General features: G+C 38.9%; 2 protein-coding genes across 2 annotated transcripts; one reads left to right on the top strand and one right to left on the bottom strand.

Annotated features, from left to right (window-relative positions):
- Positions 1-3,969: 3,969 nt before the first annotated feature.
- pth2 (parathyroid hormone 2) lies at positions 3,970-6,058 on the top strand. Its single transcript, XM_061082089.1, has 3 exons — positions 3,970-4,082; positions 4,384-4,569; positions 5,881-6,058. The coding sequence occupies exons 1-3, from the start codon at positions 3,970-3,972 to the stop codon at positions 6,056-6,058; spliced, it is 477 nt and encodes a 158-aa protein (XP_060938072.1).
- Positions 6,059-7,759: 1,701 nt separating this feature from the next.
- tedc1 (tubulin epsilon and delta complex 1) lies at positions 7,760-14,098 on the bottom strand. The gene is made up of 8 exons (XM_061083351.1): positions 13,873-14,098; positions 13,511-13,595; positions 11,973-12,193; positions 11,728-11,865; positions 11,215-11,283; positions 10,383-10,469; positions 9,959-10,090; positions 7,760-8,317 (listed from the first exon to the last, which is right to left on the bottom strand). The coding sequence occupies exons 1-8, from the start codon at positions 14,014-14,016 to the stop codon at positions 7,994-7,996; spliced, it is 1,200 nt and encodes a 399-aa protein (XP_060939334.1). The 5' UTR covers positions 14,017-14,098; the 3' UTR covers positions 7,760-7,993.
- Between the last annotated feature and the right edge of the window lie 23 nt (positions 14,099-14,121).

Below are 14,121 nucleotides of genomic sequence, written 5' to 3'. Positions count from 1 at the left end.
TTCAGTGTGACTTCTACTCACCAAGGATTTTGTTATCTCTGGTAAACACTGCAGATAGCAGTTCAGAAAACTACAATAGAGCACTTAAAGTTGGCAAGTGCATGTTTCCATCAAGGCAATTATTAAAAATTAGGGCTGTCAGTTTAACGCGTTATTAACGGCGTTAACGCAAACCCATTTTAACGCCGTCAATTTTTTTAACTCGAGTTAAAGCAGAGCTGCAGCTGCAGCTTCAGTATCTGTGTTCGCCTCCAGTCTGACCTGCTCTCGCTTTTTGTTTTAATATTTCGCCACCTAAAATATATATTTTAAAGCTATTGTAGCGTCCCACAGGACACGGAACTTCTTCGTGGTTTAGTAACTGGTATTTTCCTCTACACGAACATGTGCACCTCTCGCTGTTACTCCGTCTCTCGCAGACATCAACACTTCACTTCCTCATTGATCCCCGATCCCCCCATCCTATTGGTTCAAACAGTCACATGTCCATCCCAGACCCCTTAATGACCGTCAGACATCAGAGCGCTCCTTCAACAGTGTTTTACTGAGCATACGTCAAAACCAAACATAAACATAAACCCAGTCCGTTACACTATTAGGCTGCAGCTATATGTTTTTATTTATTTAAAAATAGGGTACTTCTTATTTCATACATTTTCCACAAATAAGGGGAGGACTCAAATAGCCCTACAACCTTCTGTGTTTCATTTATTTCAAAGTAGGCCGACACCTGCCTTTGTATTTTGTTTGTTTGTTATTTGTTGCTTGTCTGTTTGAGTAGCTAGCTTAAAGCAAAGAAGTAGTAGGCTTACCTTTTATTGGTAACCTAACTGTTATGGTTCATTGTTTCTGAAATAAGAGGACTGACTGCTATGTTCACAGCAAACTTGAAAAAAAGAAAATATTAAGCCATGGTTTAACTGCACTATAGGGAGAGTCCTTGTTTACCTGAAATGTGCACTTTATAATTTTATTTTGTACCGCCCTGTTTGGCAATGTTGTTTTTCAATAATATAAAACATTTGCATAAAGCAAGCCAATCCACTTTTCCATGTTGATAAGAGCATTAAAACGAAAGTAAAATTATGGAAGAATAATAAATGAAGGAACATTCAGAATAGATACAAATTTGCGATTAATTGCGATTAATCTATGACAAAATGCGATTAATCACGATTAAATATTTTAATCGTTTGACAGCTCTATTAAAAATACATTTGACCAAACCTATTTAGACATTTTAAAATGATCTGAGTTCACAATGATCAATTTAAATTCAGAAAAACCAAGATACTATTGATTTACATGTGGAGATCCATGTGTACACTTGGTTGTAATCATTAGGGGAGGGGGTGTGCATGACCTGCTCCGAACCAAACAGAAGACAAAGCACAGCAGAAGTGGATAAATAGCTGGAGAATACAGTGGAGAATTCAGTAGCCATTTTTCTAAGAGGTTGATGAAGACCAAATCAGAACAAACAGGAGGGTGACACAAACAAAAAAAAACAACAAGATGCAGAAAACGCAAAATCAAATATAAATGTGACAAAACATGAGTGTTCTGTTTCCACATATGCCAGATTTCTTTCATTCAGATCCATTAACAATTCCCTGGGAAATTGGTAAAACTTAAGAAAAAAGAAGAAACACACTCTTGTCATGCCCAAAGAAAGTGATACAAACTCCTGGATCTGCGCCTTTGTACAGATCCATGCCAAAATTTGACATGTTCTTTTTTTTCACCCATGTCCCATTTCCCTACCAAGATCATAAATTAACTTTTCATACATTATATATATTAATGCTTCACACATTAAGATTATGTCTTCCTGAATCTGTATTGATTTTTGTTTTCTGTGCAGAAAAGTGGACTATAGTCCCCACACCTCACACAGGTTATGAATGAACCTACACACACACACACACACACACACACACACACACACACACACACACACACACACACACACACACACACACACACACACACACACACACACACACACACACACACACTATAAGGATTTTCAGTAACAAGCTGCTTGGCTCTCTACCACAGCACAATGGCCAAGAGTCTTTGAAACGGGACACTAACAAGCTAACAACGCTTCCTCGAGGGTTTTCCTCTCGCACACTCAAATGCAAACTCAAAGTTTGTCTGATCTGGTGAGGGGTGTGTGAGCTCGTATATATGTGTGGGTGGGTTTGGGGGATGGGGGCTAACACACTGCAGTCCAGGGTATATAAGTGTGTAAGGGATGTTTTTTATAACCACTGTGGATGTACACATCGCAGCAACTGAAAAAAGATTGAGAAGAATTCATTTTTATCCAAAGAATTTTAAATAAATGGTACAAAGGGAAAAACAAAAAAATAAAGTACCTGGCTGGAGAGAGTAATTCCTGCTGTTGAGGTTGGTTTCTTCCATAGTTGGTGGTTCTGGGTTTGGATGACAGCTGAACTCTAACCTCTGAAGTTCAATGCAGATTGGCTGATCGCTGGCGCAAACAATTTACAAACATATCAACGCGTTCATCAGAGAAGATAAGGTAAGAAACCAGCTCACTGTCTGCATATGGACAAACTCTTTATACGCAACAGCTTGCCAAGAAGCCAATTTTACTTCAGGCATGTTGGACTGTCCATAAATTGTTTATTTTGACTGACTCTATAGAAGACATATAGAAGACAAAACATTGTCTTACTGTGATGATGGATGCTAGAGTACTGTTCCAGTTTAGCATGAACTTGAGGTGTAAATTATAGACCTTCAACAGTTGTTGGTCATTTCAGGCTCTGTATTGGAACACAATGTCTTTACGAAACCAGTTGCTGGTTCTTAAAAATGGTTAAACAAATCAGATACAAACCTGAGCTGCTGGGAGCAGTGTTCATATTGGGGGACCTTAGGGCCGGATGAACATTACTTTCCCATTAAGGTCCCAAAGATAGATGAGCAACCTGATTGTTGGAAAACAGATGTGATGACATCTTTTTATGATATCTGACTCTATACTCTTAATGTGTCAAATATAATATGTATAGAAACTAACCCGTCTTGGAAGATAATTGTATGTGCATCAATCCCATGGTTGAAAAAACTCTTTGTTACTTTGCTTTTTTGAAAAATTACATTTTGCTGGTTTATTTTATCCCTGCAAAGAAATAAGCTTTATTTTGGAAAATTAAGAGGTCATGACTTATAGAACATTTCACCTCAAGAGAATCTGATTTACCATTTAGGATGAAGAAAAGCTGTTTGTCAAGAGTTTGAGATTTTTCTACTAATTTTGTCATGTCACAGAAGGAACAACACATGTAAGACCATTGTGCAAGTGATGTTATGCAAGTATTATGATATTATTTTTAAAATCTTTTTATGTCTTTGATCTGTTAACATTTTGTTAATTTTAATGAAAAGAAAGTTAACAGCACCAGGTTCTTTATCAAAAATCCTGCTTCACAGTAAAACATTTGAAACAACCGAACTAATTAGAATATATGTTAGTGATATATCCATCATTTTAGCATGATACATTAACTATTTTTGGATAAGTTGTTAATATTAATTTGTGATTAAAAAAGGTTTGTAATCCATATCTAGACTTGACAACTAACTATACAGCAAACTCATCATGTCACAGTTTGACTTGAATTAAATTAAATAATACAAAATACACTAGTACTCAAAAACACGGAACTATTTCTATTCAGTTTCTCCATTCAGACTAGAATATTCAGAGTGAAAGACCCAGGGAATTGGGCTACTCAAGGCACTGGAAAATTTACAATATAAATAATATATTGATTATTTTTACTGCAAAACTAAAGTTGGGCAAACATAGATAATTGTAAAACCAGCAGCTTATGTATGTGTTAAGAACTGCTTTATCATGAAGACACAGCTCAGTTCTCATTTGCAGAGGATGTTAATATTAAATGTTCTTATTGTCTTTCTTTTTTTAGGATGTCTGAAGCCCCATCAGAGGCCGCTCTATGCCGCATGTCCTTCCTGTTGCTTTGCATTTTGGGTATGACCTTGGTGACATCCGGCTTCCCTCAGCCTCGACTACCTCTCAGGTTGTTACTCACTAGATCAAAAATGTAGCTGTAACTGGTTCTGAGTAACTAGTGCTGAACTAAAAGATTCAATAACTAACTGAAAGTAATACGTCAGTATACATGAATGAAAGTCAAAAACTTTTCTTATGTATTTGTGTCTTTCTGTGAAGTACTTATCGATATATTTCTAATACAATGGAACATACAGAATGTGAATTAAGTGCGTTACATTTTCTGCAGCATTCAACTAAAATGGCACTTCCTTTGCTGCACTTGCACCATCCAATAAATGAGTAAGTGTCATTATATCTGATTCCAGAAGTGCTGAGGATTCAGAGGAAACTGAACGACATGACCGGGACGTCCTGTACCCTTCCATCTCTCTCCGTGATTGGAGCATTCAGATGTTGTCAGCGCCCAGCCTCAGCCTCAGAGCAGCAGCTGACAGCCAGGCAGGACTGGTGAAGGAGGCGTGGCTCTTTGACCCAGAGAGGACGGCAGCAGGGTAACTGTATAGTGAGGGGAAATACTACTGTTAGCTATTATAAAATAATGCTCATACATTGATACTAATGAACAACTGGAAAAAATCTGTGATCATCTGCAACCTAAAACGACACTCAACTTTTTCACTAATGTGGCTGATCAGTACAATACTCTATTCATGGAATTTGTATAGTCTCCTGTTTATATAGCTGTTTGTAAACTCTTGTGCCGACATTTACATCTACTATGTCAAGAAACCAAAACTGTAGGTTGAAAATAAAAAAATTATTAATAAAATTCAAAATATTGTAATAAATTACAATATATATTAGTGACATATCCATTATTTCGATATGTAATGTTCTCATTGCTATTTTGTTTTAATTTTACCTTTTGACTGATCTGAAGGTTGCATCTGTTAATATTCATTTAAATTTAGAATTTCTTTGAAATACAATAACAAAGCACCTACTTGCACTTTTCTAAAACAACTCAAATGTGTAACTCCAGACCGCCTCAATGTTCATCAGTGGACTTTAGAAGTGACAAAGGGAGAAGCACTTGTTCCCCTGCGCTTCAAGTCTTGATGCTAAACTGAGTTAACCCTGTCCCGAGCTCCATACACATACATGAGAATGGTAACACAATGCTCTCATCTAACTCTCAATCAAAAAAAAAATGTCACATTTCCCAGAGTGTCTAACTACTTCAATTGATGGTCCATTTTAAAGAGTCAATTTTCTCATAGTCCAAATATGACCAACTCTAGTGGGTCAGAGTGACCACTGGTCTGTTTGTCACATTCAACCAAGGCACCTGTTACACAGTTTAACTGGACAGCCGACTGTAGAAGGGGCCCTGGCTTCAAACATTTCCCCAATTAGCAAGGACATCTTGTTCCAGCAGACTCTTACCTAAATAGAAAATAATCTTTATAAGTAATCTGTACCAACTACTTATTCATGTTGAAAATGTCAGCTGGGAAAACGTTGGATTGTGGGAGGTTAAACAGGCATTTTCCTTCGTAAAATATGTCCAATTAGCCACAGTTGGACTCCAATCAAGTAGTAGTTATGTCTCACAGAACAGCAGTTTGAAATTCTGCATCAAACAGTTTGGGTTGCTCTTGTAAATGAAAATCTAAAGGTTAGGTAATTGTTTTAGTTTTAATGAGGTTTGTTTCATTTGTAATAATGGGTTATTGAGCACAATTTACTTTTAATAAGGTCTCCAAAAGGTGAAAGGGTCTGAATATATTTTCTTGAGGTAATGTATTTGTGTGATACCTTCTGGTTGCTAATCTCCTGTTCATCTATCTGTGTACTGACAGAATGGAAAAGGTGTGGCCTGCTGAATGGTCATCTCAGGGAGCCAGGATGGTGAAGAGGAACATGGTGGTGGCTGATGATGCTGCCTTCAGAGAGAAGAGCAAGCTGCTCACCTCTATGGAGAGACAGAAGTGGCTCAACTCCTACATGCAGAAACTACTGGTGGTTAATTCTTCATGATCATTCAGTCCTTACAGCTCTAAATAAAAGATAAAACAACTGTCTGAACTGTACACTGGCAAAATTACTTTAAAAAGGGATACACCACGTCTCTGAGTGATTGGTCGGTCAGTCAACAAACCAGCCATTAAGGGACGGGACACATTTAAAGTCAAAGAAACCTGATGCATTATCATTGCTTAGGTTATTTTCGTTGTAAAGTTATTTATTGCTAAATGAACGCTTCATAAATATGATAATAAGTTGATGTTATTCAATTTAATGAATAAAGGTTTCACCTTGAGTATGACTGAATACATTAGTTACGTATTGTAACTCCTGATTCTATGAGTACAGGCTTCGCCCTTTAAGGCTACTGCTAGCGGGCTATGCAGTCCATGCCTCACTGGGTCTGTAGTACCACAAGCATAAACACATCTACTTCAATTACCAAAAAGAGTATCCATTCCCAGACACACTATGTCACACGTAATGACTTGTAATAATTCTCTATGATGGGATGGAGGTGGGGACTAATGATACCTACTGCTGGGAGATGTGGCAGCCGAACGTACAGCCCAGCAAGGACAGAGGACAGGTAGGAAGGAGAGCGCACAACAGAGACATCCAAAATCCATCACACTAACAAAACACTGCCTTCTCTGCTTGTTGTTGTGTGTAACTGGTTCAAAGTACTGGTTCGGGGAAAATGATGATGGTCTTCATAGCCCTCCCCCCTCTCTCTTTTTATCTATATGACTGCTTGTGTGGCTGTAGTGGATGGGCAGAGGGGGACATTTAATTATGTGTTTGGGGAAAATTAAAACTCCAGGACAACAGAAGGGGAATACAAAGTATGGGATGCATATAAGTTCATTTATATCATATAAGATATGTCATGTATATCGTTTAAAATCATTTTTCAGTGTGTTTCCTGGCGCGATACACTCACGGCGAATGGAAAAAGGAGGCGCCTGGCTTTCCGTGTCCGGTGTGAACTTGGCGTTATGCAGATGGAAATCTGGGTGAAGTGTTTGAGTCCACAAAACCCTTCTGGAGTTTCAGGGGTAAACTTTGTTGGAGCAGAATCCGATATATTTTATAAGTCAATGGTGAGTCCTTCTTCAGATGTAATAAAACATAAAAAACACAACATAACCTCCATACTGCTCGTGTGGTGTCATCCAAGTGTCTCGAAGCCCCGACAATCATATTACTGGAAGTGGCTAAGCTGGGGACGTAGACACACAATAGTGTGTCCAAGGGTCTGTGAACACACTTCGTCGGAAGATATCATTTAGGCCAATATCACATTTATCAATAGGTCTAACCTAGACTTGAACCTTTAAGCAGATTAAAACACCTGCCAATATCCTTAAAACTCACCGTTTTCACTGTAAAACTCAGGTCTTTTATTTGGTGATGGCTATAACAAAACCGGTGAATCCATATATACTCCCACAAAAAACTTTGACATTTACATTCCTGTTTTATTAAAAAACAATTGAGATACGTGACCTTCAGAAGTTTTTGCTACCATATTGTTTCAATCTTGGACAGAGCCAGGCCAGCTGTTTCCTCCAAACACAATAGAAAGATGGATGACATGACATCCCTCCAAAACGGGAAGCCAAAACATCTGGATGATCCCCAGCTAATTGCCATAAATCCATGTTAGCAATTTTTCATGAAATTTCACTACCAACTTCATACGTACAAAATAATGTTTATTCAAAGATAATCTGTCTTTTTAGGTAGGTCTTATTACACTGATGTGTATTTATCTGATAAGTTGATCAGCTGGTTCATGATAATGTGGAACTGTTCCCTGGATCATCTCCAGAACAAGATTGCAGCACCAAAAAAAAAAGATCATTGCTGAAAAACATATCTCATTGACAGGACCTTGTCAATTTGTCAATTACAAAATCTAATCATTCGATGAAAACTAAAAGTCTATGGTGGTATCAACACCAGTCCCTCCAGTTCGCCAATAATTTCCTGCAGCTGCATCCTGTTGGCCCGTCTCTGCCTGTCCCTGCGCTCCAGCAGCAGAGCCTCCCTCTGAAGAAGCAGCTGTGCAGCCTGAGATGCTGGGAACGTGTCGGGAGCCTTGGTGCTGTCATGGAGCCTCTCGGCTGTGTTGATGTGGTCCCTGACCGGCCCCTCAACCTGGAGCCTGACTCTGTAGGCCTGCGAGGGGCGACATAAGAGAGAGGTGGTGTCAAGTCCATCCTGCAACCTCTCTCCTCTTCTGTCCTCACACCTCCGCGCTCCTTTCTGGACAAACATTACACAGCGTAGTAGCACACAACGATCATTATATGATTATGACATTGCACATTATAACACAAAAATAAACAGTGCATACGCACAAATCTGTGCTTAAACCGTGCGTATGAACATTTGACGCAAAGATCTGTCATTCATTCATATGTTCTTACTACTACTACTCTGCCAACAAATTTAGAACTTCCTCAGACCATGCATACGCACAATTGATGAAGGCCTGGCTGTCCTAGATAATGTTAACACACACCATTTTAACTAAATGCAATGTATATTAAAACTCCATTATTTATATAAAAATTGTAGATGGACAGCAATATTTGAATTTACTAATGCATTGACCAAATGTATTAAATAACCATGAAATTGACGCCCTTTCATCCTCATCATCTCTATAAAAAACGGCTGAATTCACATTCATTTTTCTGGATAAAAGTGGGTGGGCCCCTTTTTTCCCACAACAATGAAGTTAAAACACTTTCTTCTCACTAATCTGTGAGTAGCGTGTTGTGTAGCAGGTTTAATCATGTGTCTCATGAACCCTCAGTAAATCAAAGAAACACAAAGTACATCAGCACTGTGTGTGTCCTTATAACTTGTGAACAGTGATAGTGTAGGTCAGAGGAGTGAGGAGGAAGCAGACTTCGACAGAGACTCTGACACAGGACGACCGGACCTTTAATGAGCGTCTGGCCTGATCCTGAAGCAGCGATGTTGTTATTATTCAGCAAAGTTCACGTCCGCGTCACATTGCATCTATGAGACATGTCCACAGCTCTAGTGCTCTGCTCTGTGCAGGAGATTGGGAGGCAGGGTAGTAGAGGTTCCAGGTTCTTAGATGCATCGCAATGCAGACGTGGGCGACTCTGCATCGATGCAGAGACTGAACATAATATATTCATGTTTTCATCTACGTTCATTGTTCTCACGATGTCCGGCCGCTGCATTATCATAACACAACTGACAGCTCCAGAAAATCCAAAACGATATCTAGATTCACCAACTCAGCTATAGTGCACTAAGCAAACTCTAACTAGTAGCCTTAGTAAGTCAAGATCCCTGTATACCTATATCCCTATATATCTATATTTCTGCCCTTTAGCATTATTTTTGCTGAACTAGGCCAGAGCTACTTAACACAGAGACATGGAAAGTAAGCCAGGCGTGTTTCCCAAAATATTGTGAAATCTTTTTAAAAACACAGATACCTTAGTTTTACAGTTTTCATTTACTTCAGACTGAATATCGTTATTATATACAACATACTGTTGTGTGCAGGGCAGTTACTTGAAATTGGAACATTCACTCAAACGTGGGAGAGAAGTTTGTTGCTTTCTGAATATACAATCAAGAAGAGCATCAGACCGTCTGAAGAAGTTAGAAGTATTGCATGCCCTCTTGAACTACAGGTAAAGTACGACAGTAATACCATGTGGTTTTGCTATGAAAATGGAGGATGCTAGCAAGCAAGCCTTCCTGAGTAGACAATCATGACACCAGAGCATCTGAGAAAAGGCAATGCCTGACCTAACTTTCAGCAGCAACTGTGTTCAGCAAGGATCTGTTCAAAAGCATTAGGTAATGATCCGTGTAGAAATGAACAGCTTGTGTCTGTATGTGTATGTTTCACACCTGTGCTGTGGGCCGTCTCGATAGCATGTCGTCCAATTCCTCTCGCTCCTGGTTTTTGTGGTGACACACATGGGGTGTATGTACAGACGTCTTAACAACAGGTTCTGTCAGATGGCAGTCCACCACACTGTCCTGCACACACACACACACACACACACAAGCTTAGCATCCCATTTCCTGGCACGCATGGCTACCATATGGTAGGACACTGTGTGGAGAAACTGGTTATGCCTGGGTGATGAGAGAAAACATGACAGTGAACCAGTCCCATTAGTGCTGATGTTGAATTTTCTATGATTTGGTTTCATCAAGATACATAGAGGAATGTGCACCTATTTGTTTGTCCAATCGATGCACAAATTTAGAAAACTACTGTTGTGTTGAATTCTGCTCCTGTTTTCCTTCGTTGATGTGTCTAACTCACCATCCAGGTCCAAAAGACTTTCTCCACCTGTTTCCAGTTCAGATATGTTTCCAGGAGGTCACAGAGATGCCTCATACAAACGCAGTCCTAGAAGAAATACACACCTTATGATACACAGTACAGCACTTTTAAAAGACACCTGGTTGAAAAAGTGAATTCTTTATATTATTAAACAAAATGTTGATTTTCACTCATGGCCGTGAAAAGCAACATATTGTTTAACATAAAAAATAAATCACTCAAAAAACAATATTAGCTTTTAACTAGTAATAGTAAAACAACAAAATCAGCGTTAATAGAATAACATTTTAATATCTACATTAATATTTAGTTGTAAAGCTGTAAGTTACTGGCTGGACAATTTTGAGGCAAAGGCGAGAGCCAGAAATTATCGAGAGAATCACAAAAAAGTTGGTTTTAACGAGAGGGCTGATTGGAGGGGGTGGGATGTATCTTGGGCAGGGCGATATGGCCTCAAGCAAATATCACAATATTTTGAAATCTCCTCTAAGTCACTTTACAAATGTTAAATTCTAAGTCCACAGGAAGCGGGTAAGCTAGTTAGTATTTCCCACGGTCCCTGTATGCACCTGCATCCTTTCAAAGTGTTGCCTGTCCTAGCTATCTTTTTCACGATTAGCAAACATAGCTTTAAATAGTAAGCTCTGGTCACCTGAAAGATACTTATTCAAACATATTAGTTGGACTAGTTTTAATAAATAAACAATTACAAATACCAAACACAAGTAAATTCAAGGAAAATAAGTACACATATATATATATATATTTAGATAAGTTATACATTTTTTAACAACAAACAAACCACACTTACATCCTGCAGTGCTGTAGAACTGTAATCTGAGGAGGAAGATACAGCTGAGGGGAGGCCGGCAGAAAAAACCTGAGAAGTTAAAAGTTTTAGATCAGTACCTTTAATAGATATTATAACTAACCATTTAAACTAACCCTACTAACTAACTACTAACTACTGCTAACCCTTTAAAGCTTTATAAGCACCCAAACTGTTTGGTTTGTGCTGATTCCCTTTATTGTAAAGACTTATGGACTGCAAACACATAATATAACATTATCCTGAAAAGAGAGAGTCAATATGACATTTTGTTTTTTATGAATGAAAGAACTTGGAAAGAAATGTGGCCAAAGGAATGTATTGATATAAGACTGTTAATGAGGTAATTCTGTCATATAGGAAGTTTAAGTTACTGAGGTCAAAAGGTCATGAATGCACATTGGCTATTGTTTGTGATTGTGGGTAATGTGATGGTCTGAACACTGTTTTGCTTGAAAAAATGGGGCAGTAACTTGGAAAAGAGGATTTTCTCACAGCATGAAGTAAGTGGGCTCGCTCTTCTATCATGGACAGCAGGATGCGCCTCTGGTGTCTCAGGTAGCCAACGAGCCACTGAAGTCTCCGCAGGGAGGTCAAGTCTAACTGGAGCTCACGAGAGACCTGAGTATTCACCTAACACACAGAGGTGGAGATTTGGGATATAAAAGTATAAAAATGTGGAAATACAGACTTAGGTTTACAGATATATTATGATGGTGGTACAGTACAGTTCTGCTTACAGGTAGAGATGTGAGTAGGGTTTTGTCCAGTTGCTGGACTCTCTGTGTCAGCAGTTTCTCTAGTGTTCCTTTAGCTAGCAGCCAGCCAAGTGCCAGTAGAAGATCTCTGCTGGACAAACTCTTCCCCTCCTCATCTTCTCCCGCCTCCGTCCCACACATCCAGTCAGCATGGTAACCAGTCTGCCAGAGGCCTGCAGCCACCAGCTTCCTGTGCTCCGAGTCTATACACAGAGAAAAACACATACTGTCACTCAGCAGGTCACTCTAACTAGTTTCACTCAAATGCTTCTCAGTTAAGATTAGGGAGCAGCACTGCATTCATCTCTGCACCGTTCTATTTAGTGTCACAAAATCCAAACAGGAAAATTCATGAATCTGATAGTGGTGGTGGGACACGATCGAGGTGGCAGCTGATGGTGGATCCTGATTGCGACAGTGGATCATGTTTGTGGAGTATGGTGGCATCCGATCTTGATGGTGGATCCGATCGTGGTGGCTGCTGACCATGGACTATGATTACAACAAGACTGCTTGATAAATAATATTTCAACTCAGATATTCTACAATTACTGACAATAATCCATCAATTAATTTACCTTCCATTATGCTACAAAGTGTTTATTCTAATCAATGCAGCAAATACTCTTATCTTTCTGATGTTCTCCTTTACTTGTGGCATCTATTGCACTTCTGTCCGTCCTGGGAGAGGGATCCATTACATGTGGCTCTCTCTGAGGTTTCTACGTTCTTTTTACCCTGTTCAAAGGGATTTTATTGGTTTTTCCTTACTCTTGTTGAGGGTTAAGGGCAGAGGATGTCACACCTGACAAATTGTGATTTGTGAATCTTGGCTATACAAATAAAATTATATATTTATATATTTATATATATATATATTTTTTTTTTCTACAGATAAAGATAATTACATCAAGGTTGGTCAAAAAAAGCCCGGTAAGTCCCTCGTCTTAAAGCTACCGCTGGTTATCCTGGAAATGCAAGCCAGAGCAGGTATTACTTTGAAAATACACAACTGGTACATCCCACCCCTCTAATCGACCTTCTCGTCTAAGCTCTAATTTGTATTTATTTTAAACTTAATATCAAAATGCTTAATCTTTATTTTACAAACATGAGTAAGTAAATTGATGTGTTCTGAGTTTAAAACCCATGTGTCTGACTTGTTATTGCTTGCTGAATTATTTCCTTAGGTGTGGTTTCCATGACTGGGTAGTTGTAACATCAAGACAAAGTGGCCTTTGGCTTCCTTTAGCGACATCAGATTGGGTTTTATATTCAATCTCAATGTACTGAGTATGAATTTAGTAATTTCACATGTTAATAAGGTTACAATTTCCATACAATCATATTCATAAATTGTATATAATAAATCGCATGTCATGTTATTTTCAGTTAACACAAGTCAATAAAGAGTTTGAACAACAAACATGCTGTGTTTTCAAACTGAACCAATCCAGATGACATATCACTTCAGTCCAGGACCAATAGTGTTAATAATAGTCTAACAAAATGTTACTGACCTCCTCTTAGCTGTGAGCTGTCTTCAGAGGATACAATACCAGTTCTCTGGAGGATGGTGGCGAGGAGCTTCCAAAACTGACCTTCCTAGAAATCACCAGCAGAATTAAATATGACTAGGGGATCAGGAAGACATCTATACTGTACCAGTCTATTATCATGACTTTGGCTATCGCGTAACAGCATATAAATGTGTGTACAGTTTGTTGCATATAAAGTGATTATGTATATTTGAATTTAAAATAGTTTTCTGCAAAATAACTAGTGGTTGCTAGTAGAAATGTAGTTTATTAAAAAGTCTTAATTGTGGTTTAGTACCAGAGGAAATGTTATTCCAGCAGTGACAACAGAATCATAAACGTACCACCTCGGGTCCACCACTGAATTTTGCCCGTCTGAAGGTCTCAGGTGCTGGGACCGAGTCCAGCCCGGTGGCCGCCAGCAGTCTGCACAGAGCTCCGATCACCTGCTTCACCTCCACACTCACAGACGCTTTACTCCGCTGCATTACCACCGACACAGACACACTACAGACACACTACAGACACACAGCAGGCTTCCATCCCCTCAGCTGTGGACCAAGTCCGGTAACTGACACTTGTGTTTTTCCGCT

This window comes from Limanda limanda, chromosome 12, assembly GCF_963576545.1.
Source record: "Limanda limanda chromosome 12, fLimLim1.1, whole genome shotgun sequence".
Classification (NCBI taxonomy): Eukaryota; Metazoa; Chordata; class Actinopteri; order Pleuronectiformes; family Pleuronectidae; genus Limanda; species Limanda limanda.
The sequence above is the reverse complement of the archived record's forward strand: the minus strand, read 5'-3'. Positions and strand labels throughout refer to the sequence as shown.

Excerpts from the sequence above, each read along its gene's own strand:
- tedc1 (XM_061083351.1), bottom strand. The coding sequence starts at position 14,016 with ATGCAGCGGAGTAAAGCGTCTGTGAGTGTGGAGGTGAAGCAGGTGATC. Across the intron at positions 10,091-10,382 it reads AAGTCTTTTGGACCTGGATG|GACAGTGTGGTGGACTGCCA; the intron begins GTGAGTTAGACA and ends GTGTGTGTGCAG. Across the intron at positions 8,318-9,958 it reads CGAGACGGCCCACAGCACAG|AAAGGAGCGCGGAGGTGTGA; the intron begins GTGTGAAACATA and ends ATGTTTGTCCAG.
- pth2 (XM_061082089.1), top strand. The coding sequence starts at position 3,970 with ATGTCTGAAGCCCCATCAGAGGCCGCTCTATGCCGCATGTCCTTCCTG. Across the intron at positions 4,083-4,383 it reads CAGCCTCGACTACCTCTCAG|AAGTGCTGAGGATTCAGAGG; the intron begins GTTGTTACTCAC and ends ATCTGATTCCAG. Across the intron at positions 4,570-5,880 it reads CCAGAGAGGACGGCAGCAGG|AATGGAAAAGGTGTGGCCTG; the intron begins GTAACTGTATAG and ends GTGTACTGACAG.